At 43.0% G+C, this 22,050-nt stretch overlaps 1 protein-coding gene across 1 annotated transcript in view; it reads left to right on the top strand.

The window, feature by feature from the left end:
- Positions 1 to 18,050, top strand: part of RNF150 (ring finger protein 150) — a 277,312-nt gene extending 259,262 nt beyond the window's left edge. The window contains exon 7 of the mRNA XM_047718513.1: positions 9,456 to 18,050. Within this exon, the coding sequence (XP_047574469.1) occupies positions 9,456 to 9,574 (119 nt within the window). The 3' untranslated portion in view covers positions 9,575 to 18,050. The remainder of the gene's footprint in view (positions 1 to 9,455) is intronic.
- The last annotated feature ends 4,000 nt before the right edge of the window (positions 18,051 to 22,050 follow it).

The raw sequence follows: 22,050 nt of genomic DNA, 5'->3' as shown, positions 1-22,050 counted from the left end.
ATTTGACCTCAACACACATCTATTTATCATTATGGAGCAAGAACTTAAAGAGGCCACGGCGCTGGTTTTATCAAAACAATTTCAAAGTGACCTAGCCAGATGGATAAATTTATAATGAATTCTTTTTTTAAAAGATTTTATTTATTTGTCAGAGAGAGAGAGAGAGCCTGAGCAGAGTAGCAGCAAGCAGAGAGAGAAACAGGCTCCCCACTGAGCAGGGAACCCAATACGGGGCTCTTTCCTAGGACTCCGGGATCATGACCTGAGCCGAAAGCAGATGCATAACCAACTGAGCCACCCAGGTGTCCCCAGATGGGTAAATTTATATTGTAGCCCTGGAATACTTAGTTCCCAGAGGTGGCCAAGTGTTGTCTGTAAGAACAGCTTAACAGCCACATAAAGATCTGACAGCTCTGTGTTCCAGAAAGGTATAGTTGCCAATATTGCAGGCTTGGGTAGAGATTCCGTTTCTGCCCCTTTCTGTGCACTTGACTTTGGACAAGATGGCTTTACCTGTAAAATGTGTAGCAGTCATCGGGGTCATCGTACACCTACTTCAGAATGTCATTGTGAGGAGTGCCTGGGCGGCTTAATTTGTTAAGCCACTGCCTTCGGCTCAGGTCATGATCGCAGAGACCCGGGATCCGGTCCCACACAGAGTCCCACATCGGGCCTCCGGCTCTGCAGAGAGTCTGCTTCTCCCTCTGACCTTCTCCCCTCTCATGCTCTCTCTCTCACTCTCTCAAATAAGTAAATAAAATCTTTTTTTTTTTAAATGTCATTTTGAGTCATGTAGGAAGGAGTCAACACATTCTAGCTATTATTGATAGTATCGCACAGCCTCTGAGGAAGGTGGCCCTCGGGCCTGCCATTCTCACAGCAGAAGCCCCTCCCAAGAGGGAAGATTTAAACCGAATCAGAAGTTGATCTACTCAGAAATTCTTGTTCGGCAAAAGAGATAAGGCAAGGAATCCATGCGAAAGGGACACATTTCCTTGATTGAAAACACTCTGCATTTGAAGTTGAACTAACTTGCCCACCAAGATTATGACAGGGAGTATGTAGGTAGTGCCTCAGCTCTAAAATATCACATTTCTGAGAAGAGATGATAAGATAATGTTCTAAGTCGGCCGATCTGGTTGAGCCCCCCTCCTGTGGTGCTCTTGCATCATACAGTGGTGATTGGAAATGATGTCTTATTTTCAAGAAGGTAAGTGTTGGTTGCAGTGGACGGAAGGGTGCCATTTTTCTCTGAGACCTTATTTTTCAAGTACATGGGGAAAAATAAGCTTTTATGCGATGCAGAGCGGCTCTCAGCATGTAACCCCAGACCTCCTGGAGAATCGGGACACCTGGGGGACTGTATTCATCACCACCTTATTTTCTTTCAACACAGAGAACACTCTGAGGGCAATGTTTGTTCATTCTTAACAGAGGAGGACTTATTCCAGCCCGCTACTGCTCTACGCCTTCTTTCATAAGACAGGCAGTAAATATCAAACTTCATTCTGGGAAGGATAATTTTCTGCTTGAGCTTCGAATAACCATCATAAAGAAACAAGTAGGAAAGCAGTGACTTCATATGAAAAGTGTCATGTCAAATAAATAGAACATATAGGCAGTGAAATGTAAACTAAAATATGCATTGAAAAGAAAGGCAAGCCACTCTTTTTGCATACGGCAGCGTGTTCTCCAACTCACCCAGGATGCAAAATCTCTTCAGTGAATGGTTCTTAGCCTTTTTGTGGTTCTGTAAGAATTTAGTGAAAGCAGTTTTCATACCAGAAAAATATATGTATGCGTATGACCATATAAGCATGTATGGAATTTTAGGTACCTGGGTGCCCCCACAAGTCCACTAATCCTCAGGTTAAGAATCTCACCAAGAAGTATAGATATAGTCACGTTCGTGGACTCTGGAGTCAGATCTAGGCTCAAATTCTACTTCTAAGTCTTACTTGCAGTTTAAGCTCAGGAGGTTTTTAACCTTTCTGAGCTCTAGTTTTATCGCCTGAAAATAGAAATAATACTATGTCATAGGTTGATTTTGAATATTAAATTAGATAATCTGTTTAAATACTTAGTGTAATCCTAGGCATGTACTAAATATTCAATAAGCATTAAGATTGCTATTAGCTAATAAAATACCAAACTTGAGCCCTACAGTGGCCAGAGGGAACTTTAGTCCAAGTTCAATGCTACAGACATCTGCCAAGTGCGTCCTATTTCGGGAGGAGCATGGTGGGATTCTGAAATGAGAACGCTGACAGGGACATGGGGCTGAGCCAGGGAAGTGCCAGGGACAGACGAGGTATGCCCAACACCAGGTGACACGAATCTCAGGGTCTTCTAATCTCAGGAGGGAACTTGGTCATGCAGGCACATTTTATTATACACCCTTCTACCAAACCCACAGCAGAACTACAACTGCAATGCCCATTTCACAAAGGGAAACTGTGAGTCTTTAGGTAATTTTTTATATATTAAGAAAGAGATAAGCCAAAGATATTTATAGTTTATGGATTAAATGGAATAAGTCCCAACACTAAGAATTTTTTGGTTAATCACAGTTAGGCTACTGCTGGATTGTACTTACAATTACATGTGGAAATGTATGAAAGCAGTAGTTAGGGGTCAAGAAAATAGGTTACAAAGCTCCATGTAAATTGGAGTCTTTTCTGCCCACTCTCTCATCAGATGCTCGCTAATGCTGTGATAAAGACACTCAAGACTGTGAAATTAGATGACAGAATTAGCCTTAAAACCCACCCAACCAAATCAGTAATACTCACAGTACCTCATTTCCTTGAGTATGGATTGTTAATGGTGAGTCAGTGTCTATGAAGGAGGTAAAACAGAATATATTTAAGAGAAAAGAAGGAAATGAATCAATGACACAGTATTCTCTGGCCATTTTCAGGCTCTTTCGGAGCTTACTCTCCTCTGGTGTTCTTCTGCCCTCCCCCTAAATATGAGGTTTTCAGCTGTTCTCTCTACACAGCCAAGTACCATGAACCAGGACAGCAGACTGTTAGACAGCTGTGGGGACCCAGACCATCTTTGACTTGAGCTAAGCGGGGCAGCACTTCCTCTGTTCCCCTCAATTATTTCGTTCCAGGAATTGGGCGTATATTGCCAGGTATTTATTTTTCCAAGGTAAATTTCAAATCTAAATTTGTATGTAAAGTAGCCTGACATTTAAATATTGGTAACTAATTCATACTTTAAAAGAAAACATGGCACAGGCAGAACGAATCACGTTGGCGTCATGAGTTTGAGTTTTTGGCAGTAGGTTTCGGTGTTCCGGGGAGATCTGTCCCTGGTGTTTTTCTCTATAATCTTTTGCTGGAAACACCTCATCTACTCTCCTGGTTGCAAATTGCTGAAGCCTCTCACTTCACGTATTGCCCTCCCGACTTCTGTATCTAGCTGCCGACCCCATCTCCCTTTGTGAGTCTCAAGGGCCTCTCAAACATGGCACATGCAAAACTGAACTCCTGATCTCTCCCCACTGGTTCATCTTCCAGTTCCTCCTGCTGAGTAAGTGGTACCTATATTGCTCAAGAAATGTGGGGGTAAGGGGTGCCTTGGTGACTCAGTGGGTTAAGCCTCTGCCTTCGGCTGGGGCCCTGATCCCAGGGTCCTGGAATCGAGCCCTGCATTGGGCTCTCTGCTCAGCAGGGAGCCTGCTTCCCCCTCTCTCTCTGCCTGCCTCTCTGCCTACTTGTGATCTCTGTCTGTCAAATAAATAAATAAAATCTTAAAAAAGAAAAAAAGAAATGTGGGGGTTATCCTTCACTTTCTCCTCTCTTGCCGCCCTTGCCCAACCCATCACCCTCCTGTGTATCCTCTTCCTAAAATATTTCTTCAGTGGGTCCCCTTATCTCCACCCTGCTGCTGTACCAAGCCATCATCACGTTTTGTCTGTTTTGCTACAATAGTTTCCTCCAGATTCCCTCCACCCTTTGTCCTACCAATCTGTTCTTCACTTAACAGTGAGGATGATCTTTTAAAATATTAAGTGGATCCTATCGCTCTCTGTTTCAGTTCTCTCCATGTCTTTACAATGCATGAAATCCAAGAGAAGAAAGTAGGTCAAGTAGGTGTAATACTACTGCATCCAGTGGACTGAGAGTATTTTTTTTCCATCTGTGAAACAGGCATCAAGATACCTACATCAAAGGGTTGTTGTGAGGATGCAGTAAAGGCCGATGTCATTTCTGCATTCCTTTTATATCAGCTTTTGCAGGGAAGGAGATAATATTCCATGAACATTTATATTGTTAATAGCTACTTTACACTTCCCAATTAGTACCACCTACAGAGAACCTTCTAAATGTTTTAGTGACAATGGGTTTCCTTTGTATTATTGTGGCCTCAAAGTAAAACATCTTCCTTAATTAAAAGATAAAGCCCTGCTTTTAAAAAATTATGGCACAAACTAAGTTCAATTAAAAACACAAGATGGAGTAAAAAAATAATTTCGAATGTATTCAGATCATCTTTTTTTAAGTTTTGACATGGAAAATGATTGATTAGCTGATATGCTTGATGCGATGCTACATTGTAAAAATTGAGCCACTTTTTTTTTTTTAAAGATTTTTTATTTATCTATTTGACAGAGAGAGAGATCATAAGTAGGCAGAGAGGCAGGCAGAGAGAGGAGGAAGCAGGCTCACCACTGAGCAGAGAGCCCGATGCGGGGCTCGATGCAGGGCTCGATCCCAGGACCCTGAGATCATGACCTGAGCCGAAGGCAGAGGCTTAACCCACTGAGCCACCCAGGCACCCCAACTGAGCCGCTTTTTGGCAAGTATCTGATTTCATTGATTCGAATTCCTCTTTGCCTGGAGGTGTGCAGGACGGTCAGTTTCCGAAACAGCATCATGAATTCAGCAGCCGTAGTTCCATCCGTCCCCATGGCCTTTCTTTCGATTCCCAAGTTCCAGTTTAGAAAACCCACAGTGGGAATGAATCCTTGAAATCTGCAGAGGCTGGTGGCTTGAAAAGCCAGAAGTTAGGGTGAGAAGCTGCCACTGCAGGTTACATGGACCTATCTTTATAGAACTCTGACTAACCCAGCCCTTCGTCTGGGCTGCCTTTGTTTTTTGTTTTTTTTTTTTATTTTAAACTAGATATTTATGAAAGTCATGGAACCACTCCATGATGAGCTTCTTGGTTGACTTACAGTGTAATTGCGAGCTGAAAATTTTGGCTGCTCATGAGCTGAATTTGTTCATGGACCACTGGAGGAAAAAAAAAAAGAGGGAGAAAAAGAGAGATTATATCTCCATAATTTAACCCTCATTTTTTATCTCCAAGAATAAGAATAATTTAATTCACTACACCTCAAATAGTGAATTCTTCCGTTTAGTATATGCTTGTATTAAATATACAACAGACCTTTTTTGATTAAGAAAAGAATATTTTCAATTACAAAAACAATAATTTGGAGGGCTGTGCTGAAAGAGAGGCTTATAACTTTGTTCCTTGATGGGAATTCTTGTAAATATTCATTGAGAAAGCAACAGGTAGGAAAGACTGTGCTAGGGTGACATCAACCTGTACAGGTACAAACTGTAACCACTGGAAGGAACTGAAGATCCAGTCCAAACTCATTTTATAGACAACTGAACTTTAGCCCCAGAGGACAGAGTGACTTAGACAAAGTAACATGTAGAGTTACTATACCTGAGGCTAGAATAGTCCCATGAAGTAAAACAGGTTCCCAGTTCTTGTGCATAGAATTCTATTTCTCCTTGCAAAAGTGATGCTTTAGGAGAGTGCTGAGCGAAACAAGTAGATTGAACATATGAAACTACTTCCAGCCTCTCCTAAAACCCCATATAAACTATAGCAAAGGGATTTTGTAAACCAACATGGATGGGAAAAGGTAAAAAGAGACAATAACAAGATATGGGCAACTGGGGAAAAAATGGATGAAGGGCCAAGGACTTAGTGGATCTGAGAAACAGAGCAAGCTCCTGTGTCCAGCTGTGCAGGTTGTGCACTGTCCCAATCTAATGGACACTGCTCACTCAGACTCCAAAGTGAAGGCTTTCCCTAGAGTGGTGCTGAGCAGAGCCTGCACAGCAGCAAGCCAGAGCCCTGCGGAGAAAACAAATGCAAAGCAGCCGTAAAGGAAGGGAGAACTATCCCAATTTGCAAAAAGAATTCCCCAAAAGTCAGGGATTGAAAGTACCAGGTGGCTCTGGAGAAGAGGATAAATGGGAAGGAAGTGCATGTGCACAATTAAAAACGGGCTATAGGTACAGGTACAGATACAGGTTTCGTTAGCCTAGAATGTATTTTGTTGTGAAGTGTGGGGCAGGGATCCAATTTGCCTTTATTCTAAATGACTAGTTTCATTGAATATTTGTTGAGTGCCCCCGTTTTCAAATACGAAATACTTCTAACTGCCAAGAGCTGCTTCCAAAGTCTTATTCTAGCCAGGGGTCTGTCTACATTACTATAAGCCGCATGCATTTATGGGCCTAGGAAACCTATTAGAGCTCAGTTGTTAGGTTGGATATATTCCTGTGAAACAGCCCATTTCTCTCAAGCTGATTCTTAAGGTCATAACTTTTTGTTACTTCTGTTTGTCTCCTTTTAAATATCTTAAGAATTCATTGTCTTTTCGCATGAAAAAATGCTCCACATCACTCAGCATCAGGGAAATACAAATCAAAACCACAATGAGATACCACCTCACACCAGTCAGAATGGCTAAAATTAACAAGTCAGGAAATGACGGATGCTGGCGAGGATGCGGAGAAAGGGGAACCCTCTTACACTGTTGGTGGGAATGCAAGCTGGGGTAGCCACTCTGGAAAACAGCATGGAGGGTCCTCGAAAAGTTAAAAATAGGCTACCTTACGACCCAGCAATCGCACTACTGGGTATTTATCTAAAGAGGACAAACATGATTCAAAGGGGCACCTGCACCCCAATGTTTATAGCCAGCAATGTCCACAATAGCCGAACTATGAAAAGAGCCCAGATGTCTATCAACAGATGAATGGATAAAGAAGATGTAATACACACACACACACATATACGGGAATACTACTCAACCATCATAAAGAATGAAATCTTGCCATTTGCAACGATATGGATCAAACTAGAGGATATTATGCTAAGCAAAATAAGTCAATCAGAGAAAGACAAACATCATACGATTTCACTCTGATGTCAAATTTAAGAAAACAGATGAACGTAGAGGATGGGAAGGGAAATAAAAAGATGAAAACAGAGAAGGGGATAAACCATAAGAGATTCTTAACTATAGGATACAAGCTGGGGGTTGCTGGAGGGGAGGAGGGGACATGGGTAACTGGGTGATGGGCATTAAGGAGGGCATGTGATGGGATGAGCACAGGGCATCATATGCAACTGATTAATCTAAATTGTTTCTGAAACTAATAATATACTATATGTTAAGTAAACTGAATTTAAATTAAAAAAAAGAACTCACGTCTTTCATAAAACTCATATATTCTCCTTAACTGTATGTCAACATGAAATAAATCATATCAATGATTATCAGAGCAAAAGTATTAACAACCACCAGCTTCTTCTGTGCTTAGACATTTTGCCAGTCTTCCAGTTTCTTCAACAGGATAATGGGACATGCAAGCTCTTTGGTTCTAAAGCTACCGTTTTTTAAAGCCTCCCTTCAGAGTCCCTAGCTTGACCTTGCGCTCCAGGCGTATTTAAATATGACCTATTATTATATGATGTATTATATGACATATTATTATATGATGTATTAAAGATGCCCATCTGTACAAGGCTCCCAATCGTGCTCAGACATAGCTATCTATACATACTATTGCTACTGCTTAAGGGATGCTTCCTTCTCAATCTTCTGGCTAGAATATGAGTTCTTCTTCAGGACTCATTGTAGACATTGTCCCCAATGGGAAGCTTTCTGAGTCAGCAGTGGGTCACATAGCCCTCTTCCCTACTCCTGTAACCCCTGCTCCTGCATCTTCCAGCATCATGCATATCCCACTGAGTTGGGACTGACTGTCTCCTGAAGGGCCTGCCTACTGGACAGTAAGCTCCCTGAAGACAGGAATCATCTCGCTCTTACTGACATACCTCGCATCGAGCCCGATCCTTGGTACATAGTGGGGACTCACTGCATCTGAGGGAATGAATGATATTTATTCCCTGCAGAATGTTTGGAAGTAAAACTGAAAAAAAATTTTTTTTAAGAAAATGACTATAAATCCCCAAACTTGAGACAACTCTTCTAGCACTGTTGGCTTCCTGGCTTCTGGTTAACTTTGTCAGCCTCACTGCATACAAAGCTTTGATACTTCTGTTCTCACTTAAAAGAATCCTTGTGAGCATTTTCTTACATAACTTCAAGTTCTTTGGAAGTATCACTTTAGTTGTTACAAGAAGATGGTGCTCTAGAAGCAACACACGTTCCTTAGGTATTCTACATTGTTAGACTTTGTCACTTGAGATGTTTTGCTGCTATAAATTGTGCTTGAGTGAATATTTTTGCGTGGATACTTATGATACATTCTGGAAATGAAATTACTGAGTGAGAATGTCACAGTGCTACATGGAGTGTATCAAAGTACCTGCCTCAGTGTAATGCTATGTTTCTTTAATAAGAGTGCAGATTTTATTAAAAAAAAAAAAAGTAGCTCATTTTTACCTTATAGTTATTGGTCATTTATATTGTATTGCTCTATCATAGCGACCTGGGCCCACTTTTCTGGTTAGTTTTTCTTACTGATTTCAAAGCTACATGTTGAAAATGCAGCCCTTTGGGAAATGTTCGCAAGTATTTCAAGTTTGATGTATGCCTTTTGATCTTATTTTTCATGTATTTTTTTAAGACTTTATTTATTTATTTGACAGACAGAGATCACAAGCAGGGAGAGTGGCAGGCAGAGAGAGAAAGGGGGAATCAGGCTCCCTGCTAAGCAGGGAGCCCAATGCAGGGCTCAATCCCAGGACCCTGGGATCATGACCTGAGCCGAAGGTAGAGGCCTAACCCACTGAGCCACCCAGGCGCCCCTTATTTTTCATGTTTTTAATATTTTTTGAATTTTATGCACATTTATCAATCTGTTCTTCTGTGAATTGCTCAACTGCTTTTCCACATAGAGTTTCTTGCCCTACTTTGATAAATTAGATATTTTTCTATGTAGACATACACTTATAAAATATATCTATATTTTATAGCTATATTAGTTTCTTCTTTACATTTAACTTATTTGGAGCTTATTTGGGGCTATCGTGTGAGATGAGGCTCTAGTTTCTGGTTTTTGTGTTTTGGTTTTGGGTTTTGTTTCTGTTTTTACTAAATAGCCAATTTTTCTAATACTGCCTCTCGGCCATCAAAGAAATGTTCCTAAAGACAATCGTATAAAATAGCCAGCCTCCAAAGACATAGTTCAGTGTTGACCATGAACTTTGCTTTCTCCTCCCAGGTGAGCAGGAGCCAGCTGTAAGCAGTGATTCTGACATCTCGCTGATTATGGCAATGGAAGTTGGACTGTCTGATGTAGAACTTTCCACTGACCAAGACTGCGAAGAGGTTAAGTCTTGAAACGGTGACTATAGAACAAAGGGGTGGTAGGACCCAGGGGGAAGGGAGGGAGGAGGACCTCAAGAATTGGACCCTGCTACACACACCTCCAGAACCACTTGGTAACTCCACGGCGCTCCGCTCAAGAATGGTAACGAAAGCAATATCCAAAGTCACGTTAATCAGGAAGCCGTCTCTCCATCTGTACAACAGTCCATGGCCTTGGCAGCTGGGAAGTCGAAAGCTGATTTTCCCTCCCATGTCCTTGTAGACACACTTCAGGAGCTCCTAAAACAGACCGAAAGGACACGCTTAGGGCTTCTTAGTTTTATTTCCTTTTCTTCCAGGTCTTGTTTTGTTGTTTGGGGAATGTTGTTTGATTTCTTTGGCAGTTTCTTTCTAAAGACTGTGTGCAGTTTACATGATGTCCACCCCTTCGGTTGACTCCAGGTTTGTACAGAGTTCTGTCTCGAAGCAGCAGTTCCTGCTGTGACTGGTTTGTACGCTGTCGCTGAGATGAATGGCCTTGACCTCTCGGCATGAAGTGTGCTTGGCTTTGGGACGTGCCTCGGCACCCCGAAACAGTCTAAGGCCAGCTTTCCTTAAGAATCTAAGTTCTTTCAAGTGGATCTTAAAGATCCTAGCTTCCAGAGACCCCAACACTAAGCTCTGAATCCACTGAGACTACCACTCATTATTTGCATTCACATCACGCTCACTCCCACTTGCCAGGCTCTGTTAATGGCCCCCGTGATGTGAGAAGGAAGCTTCATTTTTGCCTGGATCTTACAGTGTTTGACTGAAATTCCAAACTCAGAAGTCTCCTCCTGGGCTGTAGCGCTGTTCTTCATGACTGTAGGGCTTGTAGCTGGGACTGCAAGCCCGTTTTTAAGACCAGTCACTGCATATTCTTCCCAAAAGCAAAATGTCTGTTACAGTGGTGTCCACAAGGCTGAATGAAACAGTCTTTTGTTCCTTCCACAAGTGGCTTCTGTAGGTGATGGAGGCTTCAGAAGAGACCCAGTCCTCTGGGAACCCAGTGTCAAACACACTGGGTTCTCCCAGGTGTGGGAGCACCCGGGTTTTCCCTTAATCCCAACACATTTGTGTTAAAATTCACCAGACCTCAAGGAAGGGTTCATGGGAATCCTTGGCAGCTTGCTTCCTGGGCTCCCCAAGTACATCTAAATCTCAAGTGAGGAGGGACGTGTGATCTGATAAACCATTTGGTCTAAAAAGTACAGCATGGGGAATTTGCTAACCAAGTCTCTCCTAACAGAGAGAGACAAAGAGGGACAGGAAAAGAGGCATCCAATGGATACTGAAACCCACCGACATTTTTAAAACTACTTACGTTTTTATTCTTTTTTCTTTCTTTCTTTCTTTTTTTTTTTTTTTTGTAACTATGACAGAGATGTGCTATTTTTTTCAGTGGAGAATTTTGTAATTCATTTAGACTATCATGCAGAGATGACTAAGGCAGTGAATGGTTTCCCCGGACAATCACGGATCACCTCACCCTCTGCCAGAAGGCGATGGTGGCTGCGTGGGTTACTAAGAAGGAAGGCTTTTCTCACTGAGTTATTTACATCTTTAACAAGGCTTTTCCACCTCATTACACTAATACTCATCCAAAAACCAGAGCTGAGCTGTGTCGTAAATCTCCGCTGCCTGCTGAAACGTAGAGTGGATGTCACAGGAGTGGATGGCAGACTACTGGTCGCTCCCCCCCCCCCCGCCCCCACTCCCATCTTTAATGATTCCCTATTCGATGCTTTCTAAGTAGGCAGCAAGGCAAGGAAAATGATGACCACCTTCAGAAATGTCACAGCTCTCTGGGAGTCTCACACTTCTTATAATGAAACCCAGTGTCAGTGTGCGAAGGCAGGCAGGGAGGAGTGAACATAGCACTGAATCGAAGTCTGGAGTCCGGGCTGAGTCACATGTTTGCTGAGCCTCACCTTCTCCCTCTGTGAAATGAAGGAGTTCCACGAGATGATGGCCAAGGCTCCTTCTGGCCTTGAGACTGCTAATGAGCTTTTTGCCCCGAGATGGGGGGAGCAGGGGGTGGGGGGGTGTCCCTTTTTTGGCAGATGGGGATGACATATAGCTGACTTCATACCTTGGGGAGGCAGTTTCTTGACACATAACGTACACGAATGGCTTTGGTGCTGAGAATGACTATCGAGATGATTCAAGGTTGAAGTCCAAGTAGGAGTGGTTTTGTTTCACCTGGTTTTAAAATAGCTGTTAGTCACAGAGTCTGTAATGTCCGGATACCTTCAAATTCTAGTCCTCGGTCTGGGATTCTTTGTCTCAGAGTGTTTCTTGTTCTTGGTCAGCATAGCATTACACTGTGTACCCTTGAGTCATCTCTACCTGAAGCACACTTGGGTATTAACTTACGTCAAGTGGAATTAGAAGGATAATCCAACAGCAAAAGAAATAAAATTGTATTCCATACCCAGGGGAGAAAATGCCCTTTGCACTGCATACTTCTCCATATGATGAGTGTTGTCTCTTCCAGCCGGTGACCAGATAAATCAGGAATCGGTTGCCTTTGTACACCACAACTGTGGCCCCCCCTATAGGATGCTGAATAGATGAGGAGGGGCCCGGAGCAGGGTGAGGGGCATCTGGGTGGGCTTTTACCCCAAGGAGGTTCTGCTGCAAAATCCCTGAGCCTAGGAGGCTCTCCATTTACCAAAGGTTTATTTTCAGAGGATTTTCCTGTGGCTTTGGTGGTTTAAAAAAAAAATTTAAAAAAAAGTTTAACCAGCATAGAAGAGTTTAAAAGAAATGAAAAACTTCTCCCATAGCCTTCTTCACCACCACCCCCCCTCCCCCAAAGAGTAAATTTTGAGCTGGGAACCCTCTAGAAGCATATGCAAACTTCATGTGTATTTACAGATGCGCATTCCTCTATAATGAGTGTCCAGACTAGCACTATCCAATAGAAATATAATGCAAATCACTCATGTAAATTTTACATTTTCTACTGGCTACATTTTACAAAGTAAAGAGGAATGTTTCAAAATAATTTTAATAGTATATGTAATCTTTTTGTTTCAATGTGTAAAAAGCATAAATGAAATCTTGTACATTCTTTTTTGTATGAAATCCTCTAAACCCATAGTGTGTTTAAGCTCCCAGAATGCCTCATTTTGGGCTAGCTACATCTCCAGCCCTGTGTCAACAGCCACTTGTGGCCCATGGCTCCCAGCTGGATAGCACAGGTGCAGAGCTGCTCCAGCATTCTCGCAAGATCCCCTGACCCTTGCAAAGAAAAAAAAAAGTTAAAACCTAATTACCTCCAGAGAGAACTAGACTCCACCCAAGTTGCCTAATGAGAGCCCCAAAGATCTGTTTGTTTTACGACAAGTAAATAGGCCATGCTTTTTGAAATTTCTGCCTGACCTTTCTCACCATACACTGATGTCCATTACTATTACCGTTACTTTGCTGACCAGTTGTGGTTTTTTTTTTAAAGTCACACAAACCCTGTTGATTTGGTGCTGAAATGAAATTGTCTCCCTCACTTCTATGACAAACCCTTAGACTGGTATGTGGCACTCGGGAGCCAAAAAGAATTCCATCCAACTTCACCTCAACCCCTAGTTCTCCTGCTTCCGGACTGGCCGAAGGCCTTTGCCCAGTGCCAGTGCTCCCTGGGGATTTGAGAGGGAAAAGTAGGAAGTTACGTACTGACACCAGGTACAAGACTCCGAGTAGCCTTATGGAGAAGCCTTTGGGGTTGTGACCATCCAGCCCTATTGGGTGAATCATGATAGCTGCCCACTGCCAGCTCCCCGATCAGAAGTCAGCATCCTCCCACCCCAAGGCTGTGGGCAAGAGAGGGAGCACTTCCATTCCCTCAGGAGAACGGAGAGTCACCTCTAGGAATTGCCTCTTCCATGTGACTGATCCTCTGAAAGGAACTGAGCCCTGATTATGAATACAGCAGCTAACCATTGATTTCGTCTCCAGTCTTAGTTGCCCCTGAAATAGTAACCCCATCACCTAGGCAGGAAGAAGGGGACTTGGGAGAAGCAGGAAGTGAATAGCAGAGGGCCGCCTGGCTGGCTCAGTCGGTAGAGCAAGCGATTCTTGATCTTAGGGGTGTGAGTTCGAGCCCCACATTGGATGTAGAGATTACTTTTTAAAAATCCTTAAAAAAAAAAAAAAAAAAGATAGTGGCAAAACCCTTTTCTGACATCACCTCGTCATGATGGTAACCATGGAGGCAAATCCCTGTCCAAAGATTGTTTTCAGCATTTCCCTCATTCTGGACATTCACGGGTCTGGGATGGTTATGTCAGAAACTACAGTGCCTGGGGGCTGCTTCAGACCGTGCTGACATCCCTGCGGCCACCAGACTTTCAGACCCAAAAGTGGTGACAGATAGCCTGACATGGGGTTCTTTTTTATCTATGAGTTGTGTTTAGATGAAAATTCCTGCAGAGCATAAAAAATAAGTGGCATTTAGTTATCCATGGAGTGCATCACCTTGATTGAAAACAAAGAAATCTCATTAAATCAAAACTCTTTCAGAAAATCTAAGATATGGAGTCTCATCCTCTGTGGAGCAAGGACCCAGCCACCTATGGTACTGTGGCCCCTGCAGCAATTTTCAGTGGCATTTTTTATATGGTGGAGCTTAGATCTCTTTCCCTTTTTCCCTGTATGTGTGTGTGTGTGTGTGTGTGTGTGTGTGTATCTGGCTTTCATTGACTGCTGTCTCTGTACACACACCTACCTACACACAACCTTTTCCCATCCTTTGGGACAAAAAAACCTTGGTAGCTTTGGATCTGTAGACTTATCATTATTGTGAATACCATTGTTACTGTTGTTGGTGTTTTTCTTGTTTTATTGTGTGGCAGTGTCTATATTTGCACTTCTGATGAGGAAAACCAGTTTACTCTAAAGGCAAATTAACTTCCTCCGAAATGGAGTTAGCCGTGTTTTCACTTCTCCAAGCACTAATTTAATCACAGACCGCTATAGCTACTGCCTTTTTTTCAGGCTCCCTTGCCAATAAAGTCTCCTAGGCAGATAATGGCCAAGTCACAATTCCAGAATGCTGTTGAGATCTGTTATGTTCTACCTTGAGCATTTGTGACCTTCTAGTCCACCAGAGGCCCCTGAGGTTAAGACTTCTTAGAAAAATGTAAACTGGCCAGACCATATCCCATGTCCACTCATGCTTCTTAACTCTGCTTCCTAGCACAAGAACTTCCTCTTTGTTAAGGAATCTGAGGGCCATTTCTTCCTTAAGACTGAAAAAGAGATGCAAAGAAACCATTCTCCTAAGGTGAGGGACAAAGGTTCCTTGCACAGTGCTGTGTGTCACAGACATGTAACTGATGATGGCAGGAGGTGGGAATACTAGCCTGCAGAAAGTGAGAAGGGATGGCTGGACATGAACATGGGCACTCTTTCCAAATAAAAGCTCATCCCCTAGGTTTAGAGCTGACCCCATGTTTTTGGGTATGTGTGTGTGTATGTGTGTGTTTCAAGGAGTTTAACACTCATGAGTTAAACTCTCGTGGTTGCAAAGAAGGTTGGGTTGTCTGAAAGATAAATTAATTCTGAGAAACAAAATGAGTTTCTCAGCATCACTTACCTCTTCTCTTTGCCTTCTTGTCTCCCCATCTCACAGCTCCAGACCCTTTGTAATAGCAGCAGCAATTTGTAAAAATAATAATAATAATAATAATAATCCATAGATTGGTCGCCACGCTTCCACTTTGATCCTTATGATGACACGAAATTATCCCAAAACGAAAGAGGTGATTCCGGGTCCTATACGTAGATCCTTATTTATCAAACCATTTAAGGACAAAACCTGCTTTTTGTGCAAAGAACCTGACGAGGTCACTCGCATCTCTCTTTATCACCCTGTGAACTATGTCTGCCTCAATCAAGTGGCTTTTTCAGGACTCTCAGTGATCAAAGACCTTTTCATCCTTGTGCTCCTCTTGATTGATGTTTGTACTTACTACAGAGCTATTCGCTCCCTGAGAAATGTTTGTTGATGATAATGATGAGGCAAGAACCAGTCTCTTAAGGGGTCCGCAGGTCTGTACAGAGCAAGGGAGAACTTCTGGGGAGAAGGTAGCTAGCTCCACCCAAGGTATCCAGAACCGCCGCTGGCAGAACGTCTGTGGTCTTGTCATCCTTACTGAATTGAAAGGCTTAGAGAAGCAAGAAAATGTGAGGACCATGTGTGCTATGTAAACCAAAGACCGATCACCATCCAAATGGACACATGTTCTTCCATTGCCTCATTTAATTTTCTCCTAACGGTCTCGTAAATAAAAGTGAAGGTGGGTTGCCTAGTCAGACGAAACTGTGAAATCTTAGGGGGTTTTCTCTTTGCAGGCTGGAGATGGCCCTTACTAAATCCAGAAATCTAAAAAAAAAAAAAAGAAGAAAAAAAAAAGAAAAATTGTGGCCTTAGTACCACACCATCTTTCAAGTCTGGTGTTTCGTCTCCCTTTTCCCCTTAAAAAGTTTTAGACAAAACTAGCGCTTTATTGTACTCGGAATTATTGTTCTCTTTGAGAATGTGAAGATTTTCAATAGCCAAAGAATTTTCATGTAAGAGAGCTTCTTAATTAGAGTGTATCCCGCGCTTTTGAAGAAAATACCAAACTATTGCCTGTGCGAAGAGACAACAGAGCAGTTGGAGAAAGATTGCCAGGATACGAGTTCTCTGTTGGCATCTGTGGTCCTCCTGGTCAGTAGGCTGTTCTAGCAAGGGGGCGGGGCGCCCTCTGCTGGAGGAATCGCCGTTCTGTCAGCCAGTTAATTTGACTAGGGTCACCATTTCCTCAAGGACTAGTTACTTGCCTTTCCTCACACAGTTTCCGTCTATCAAAAGAGGAAGGGATGTCACAAGCTCGGAAGAATTGAAGGAGAGCCCCACAGAAGATCTTACTGTCCGCAGCCCTTTCTTCTGCCAAATGTCAAAGCATATCGTTAGCTCTGTTGGCAAAGGAGATGCCTCTGGCTGGAATGTTTGTGCAGAGTTGGAAGGCAAGGAAGGGCCTGAGTGTTTTTGTAACTTATCTCAACTCTCTTCTTGTCAAGTCACAAAGGAAGATCAATAAACAGACTTCTTTCATATGAATGTAAATGGTGTGAAATACTGACGTGTTTTGTACATGTACATAATAATATATTTACTTCCCGCTTTCACATTAGTAATCTGAAATGGCTGTACCATTTTATAATTAGAAAGAGATGTAGGGGGTGTGGGAGGGTTGGAGGGGCTGTTATTTTTATAGTGGGATGTCCCTTATATTTAGAAAACTTGAAGTAATTTTGTACTTGTGAAAAGTTACATTCCATTCATTTCCTCAAAAATAATGGAACTTGTTCTTTAAAATATTCATGAGCTGGGAGGATGACTATTCTAGTTTCCAGGGGAGCCTCCCAAGCAGTGTATATGTGATACCCAATTTTGTAGACTGCAGACCATGACCAGCAATTGCCATTTCAATAATGTGAAAAGAGGAAAAAAAAAAAAAGACTTCTTTTAATCCCTTTGTATATAACACATTGTTTTCACAGGAGGGGAAATGTGCTACAAAGAATTTACCATTATAAAATAATCAGAAATGGCACCATAAATCAATCTCTAGTATTTCCCTGCTGGCAAGAAAAGAATCCAGTGGATTTGTTTTTCCTCCCTATACATGAACTTGTCTGCTTTTATCGTAAAACAAGTCATGTCAGGTAGAATTTTACTTTGGCCAGTCCGCAGATCATACACGTGGTGGTGCCGTCCTGCCATTTACCCATCCTCCATGTTCAGATCCAGGGACAGCTTCCTGGATTTATTTGCCACATGACTCAAAAATCACAGAAATGATCACTGATAGCATTTGCATGGGTAGCTTTTAATTTGGACCTTGGTTAGCTCTTCATTGCTGAGAACTTAAGTAGTGGATTACGTAGTCTGTTTACCAAAACATCGTCTTCTGTACAAAGTCACAGGTATATTTAAATGATTGGTGAAAGCCGTGTTGGCTTGGGGGTTTGGGGGGGGGGGGCTAGGAAGGTGGTATAAATCTCTCTTTCCTTTTTCCCCACCTCAGGCACCCACCTTACTCCTTCCAGAGCACTTTATATCTCTCATGAAATACACAGAAGTTTTAAAAGATGTCTTTAAAGGGATTTATTTGTCTTCTGTTGGAAGACATGGACTTTTATTTTGCTTTATTCTATTATCTATGTGTTTGGAGAGCATAAACAGTCTGTCTCATACTGGGCTAGTAATGAAATATTGAGGACGATAGTTGGAAACACTCAACCGTACAACATGGCTATTTTTGTTATTTAGAAGATTATCATGTAAATAAGTGCAATCGTGTTCTTATGTACTGGTAAAAAAAAATGCAACTATAAAGATTTGAAAAGGATTGTGAATTCCAGGAAATTTCATTGCAAAATTTTGTTCGGTTTTGTTTTCTAATAAAATGGAACCAGATGCCTGTGTTCATGTCATCCATATTTCCTAACCACGTTGGCTCGTCTTGAGTTCCAGAGGCGGCACTATGGATTTTAATACATTGGTATTTACCATTGAATCATGATTGTGTTTTAAAAACATTAAAATGAGAGATTTCAATAACTGTCTTATTTCTCTCCGGGACCAGGCACCCAACCTTCTTTTAACGCTATTCCTCTAAGTGAAGTGACTAGAAGATTTTGAGCAGGGGTGCCCGAGTAGCTCAGTCGGTTGATCTTCTGCCTTCAACTCAGGTCATGATCCCACGGTCCAGGGATCGAGTCCCACATCGGGCTCCCTGCTCAGGGGGGCGTCTGCTTCTCCTGGTCCTGCCCCTCACCCTGCTTGTGTGACTCTCTCTCTGTCTCTCCAATAAATAAATAAAATCTTTATTTAAAAAAAAAAAGATTTGGGGCAATTTTGAAGAAGAATGGCATCTGAATTAGCCCAAGGGACTGTTCCATGGGAACTGAGCATTATTGCCCATGATCTTGAGCAGGTTACCTCAAGCGGGGAATACCAGATGGGCTGGGGTCGCAAGGTCTTTTTTCTATATTTACTTAAACTTTTCTAAAGGATTTTTAACAGCAATTCCTTAGAATTAGCAAGGGAATGCTAAGGAAATAAAAAAATATGGGAGCCGCCAGCCTGGGGAGGTAAGAAAGGAAGGTTAAAAAAGGAGAGGCACCCCTATTTGCTGTTAACACCTGCCTGAAACCACCAGTCCCCTTGGTATGCCTTCGAACCTCTGTGTGGCCCACCCAAGATTGCTGACACGGCCCCGAGAGGAGCAGGCAGGGTTAGACATGCCCCGTGCCCTTCAGCCAATGACTGAAGACGTCCACCCAGCCGGGCAGCCCTCCAGGAGCTGCGGATTCTAGCAAGTCTAGTATTTCCCAGCTAGCAGGGGGAAAAAACAAAAGAGGGGAAAAAAAAAAAAAATCCCAATGGATTCATTTTCTTCTTCCAAAACATAAATGCGTGTGCTTTTATTATAAAATGAACGATGTCGTAAATAGAATTTCCCTTTGCTTCCCCATGAGGTCTTCCTGGCCAGTCTGCAGATCATACACACGGTGGTCCAATGAACCTGCCAAAAACTGCTGGCAGAAGTCCACCTGTGTTGAGCACTGTGGCCTCCTGGATCTCCTTCCTGCCGAAGTGGCCAACTGCTGTGTCGATAGCCAGGAAACCGTCCGTTTGCCAGGGCTGGTCCTGGCCTAATTTGTAGGTAGGAAGACAGTTGAAGAGGATTATCAGTGACAGTAATGATCGTGCTACATTAGAAGGCACTTTAAACTTTGTTTATGCTTTTGTTATTGCAATTTTAACCTTCCCAGACACCTATTGTCAGCAATGAAGCTGACATCTGTGCGTGTGGCTCAGTGGAGGGGGTACTGGGGACTATGACCCAGGATCTAGAAAGCATCTCTCCAACTTCCACCCTCCGCCTGTTAGACCAGGGTTTTCCAAAACTGGAAAATGGATTCTATGGGACACATTCTGTGGGATCTGTTAGACATTACAACACAGAGTCCCAAGGTCAGCTCCGTTGGAATAAGACTTCACTTAACACATTAGAAGCTATTAAAAACTTTCAAGAAGCCTTTTATTGAGTTACCCATTCAATTGCGTGTAAGTCAGCTTTTCCTAAGCTGATGGATGACAATCCTCTTTTTCAAAAGTCATCGTTTTCAAAACTTCACAAGACCACTTTTGTGCCGCTCACCGTGCTTATACTCTCTCTCTCTCTCTCACACACATACACACAAATAAAATAAAAGTACAAAATATGGGGGCACCTGAGTGGCCTCCAACTCTTGGTTTTGGCTCAGGTCATGATTTCAGGGTCATGAGATCGAGCACCAGGTCGGGCTCTGTGCTCAGTGCAGAGTTCTGCTTAAGATTCTCTCTCCCTCTGCTCCTCCCATTCATGCTCTCTCTCTCAAATAAATAAATAAATCTCTTTTTTTCTAAGTAAAAAAAAATCTGTTTAGTTCTTATCTAGGTCTCCTAATTCCTTCAAAACCAGCATTGGTGTCTCTTCTCATCTCTTTGCCTTGGTTGAGCAGTACTTTGCACTAGGCTGGGATACTTACTATACATAGAAGAGATAACATCCACCGGTATGAAATTCAGATGACTAAGAGAGGTTTCCTATTTTTTTTTAAAGATTTTATTTATTTATTTGACTGAGAGAGAGAGAGAAAGAAAGAGCACAAGCAGGCAGAGCAGCAGGCAGAGGGAGAGGGAGAAGCAGGCTCCCTGCTGAGCAGGAAGTCCAATGTGGGACTCATTCCAGGACCCTGGGATCATGACCTGAGCTGAAGGCGGCCGCTTAACCAACTGAGCCATCCAGGCACTCCGAGAGGTTTCCTATTTATAAGATGTTTTAGAATAATTGTTCCATCATCCTTAGTGATCCAAGGACAGAAAACGAGTATACTTCTTGTCCCATCACATTCATTGGCATAGTTTCCCTCAGGTCTCTGTGATTCTTTGTCCATGGCTGGGAGAATAAGGAACAGAGTGACACCATCAAAGTCCAGGGGGCCCTCAGCTTACCATGAGCAGATGTCCCTTCACTGATGTGCGGGGTGTGGGGGGGTGCCTCCCTGTGTCTCCAAGCAGCCAGCACACTGGGAGGTAAAAATTAGACTCCCCAAGCCCCTCAGACCCTTTTGTCCTGGAAGACATTCCCATCCTCTCCCTGTGGGAACATCTAGAAGGTCTGATCATAGTCATGGCCCCCTTACCCTAAGCACTCCCTACATGGGTCCCCCTAATGTTCTTTTTTTTTTTTTTAAAGATTTTATTTATTTATTTGAGAGAGAGAGATCACAAGTAGGCAGAGAGGCAGGCAGAGAGAGAGGAAGGGAAGCAGGCTCCCTGCTGAGCAGAGAGCCGGATGTGGGACTCGATCCCAGACCCTGAGATCATGACCTGAGCCGAAGGCATAACCCACTGAGCCACCCAGGCACCCCCCCCCCAATGTTCTTAAGGATCCTTTACTGAATCGCCAGGGGAGAAGCCAGGGCCAGCTTTTGTGGGCGGGCAGCTGCCTTTGGTTGCTACAGAGCTGTACACACAACACAGCTGTCACTGATGTTATAGATCTAGTGGAAGCCAAAGGTCTCAAGCCTCAAAATAACCCACATCATCCAGAGCTTTCGAAAATGGCATCAGGATCTCTAAATAAACGTGAGAGCGGAGAATTTAATTACATAACCTGAGAACACAATAGAGGTAGACCGAAAATGAGATCCCATCACTCTCGGCCGGGCTGATTGATGTCTGAGAACACACAGCTCTCCCTGTACGACAGAGAAAATTGAACCTGGTCCATCTCTCATCACTTTCTCTTCCCTGCCTTTTTTTTTTTTTTTTTTTTCCTCCTTTTGTTTGAAATTAGGAAGTGGAGAAAAAGGGAGAATGCAAATGAGGACCAGAGTGAGGGCTGAGAACTCGGGGTTCCTGAGTTGCCAGAGTTCTCTGGGCTGTACCATGTTCCTTCCACAAATGGGGAGGAAACCCCAGACTACTCAAAAGTCTCCGGAATAAAAAAGCAAGAACTGAAAGTCGGGCTTTAGTATGTGGACAAGGAGGTTATGGCGTAATCGGGAAACACTCCCTGATCAGAAGCAATTCTGATCTGGAAACAGAATAGGAGGGAGACAACCCCAGGGGGGCGTGTGCAGGGACACGAACACGCCCCCCGCGCTCACCTGCTCATGCGAAACTCACTCCCCGCAGCGTGGGTCCCGGTGAGCGAGCTCTGATTTTAGCTGTGTGGGACAGCTCACTGCCTCAAGATCCCGATGTGAGTTATTACATTCTAGACTCACTCCTTCAAAATAAAAGTGACTATTTTGTGCTTTCCCAAACTGCCTCACAGACAACAGACTGCCCTGGGTCTAGCCCCTGCCATAGCACAGAGACTTGCTTGACCGGAAGTGTAGAGGGAGGAGTCCTTTCCCAT

The sequence above is a fragment of the Lutra lutra genome, chromosome 2 (genome assembly GCF_902655055.1).
Source record: "Lutra lutra chromosome 2, mLutLut1.2, whole genome shotgun sequence".
NCBI classification, from domain to species: Eukaryota; Metazoa; Chordata; class Mammalia; order Carnivora; family Mustelidae; genus Lutra; species Lutra lutra.
This window is presented reverse-complemented; position numbering and strand designations above follow the sequence as displayed.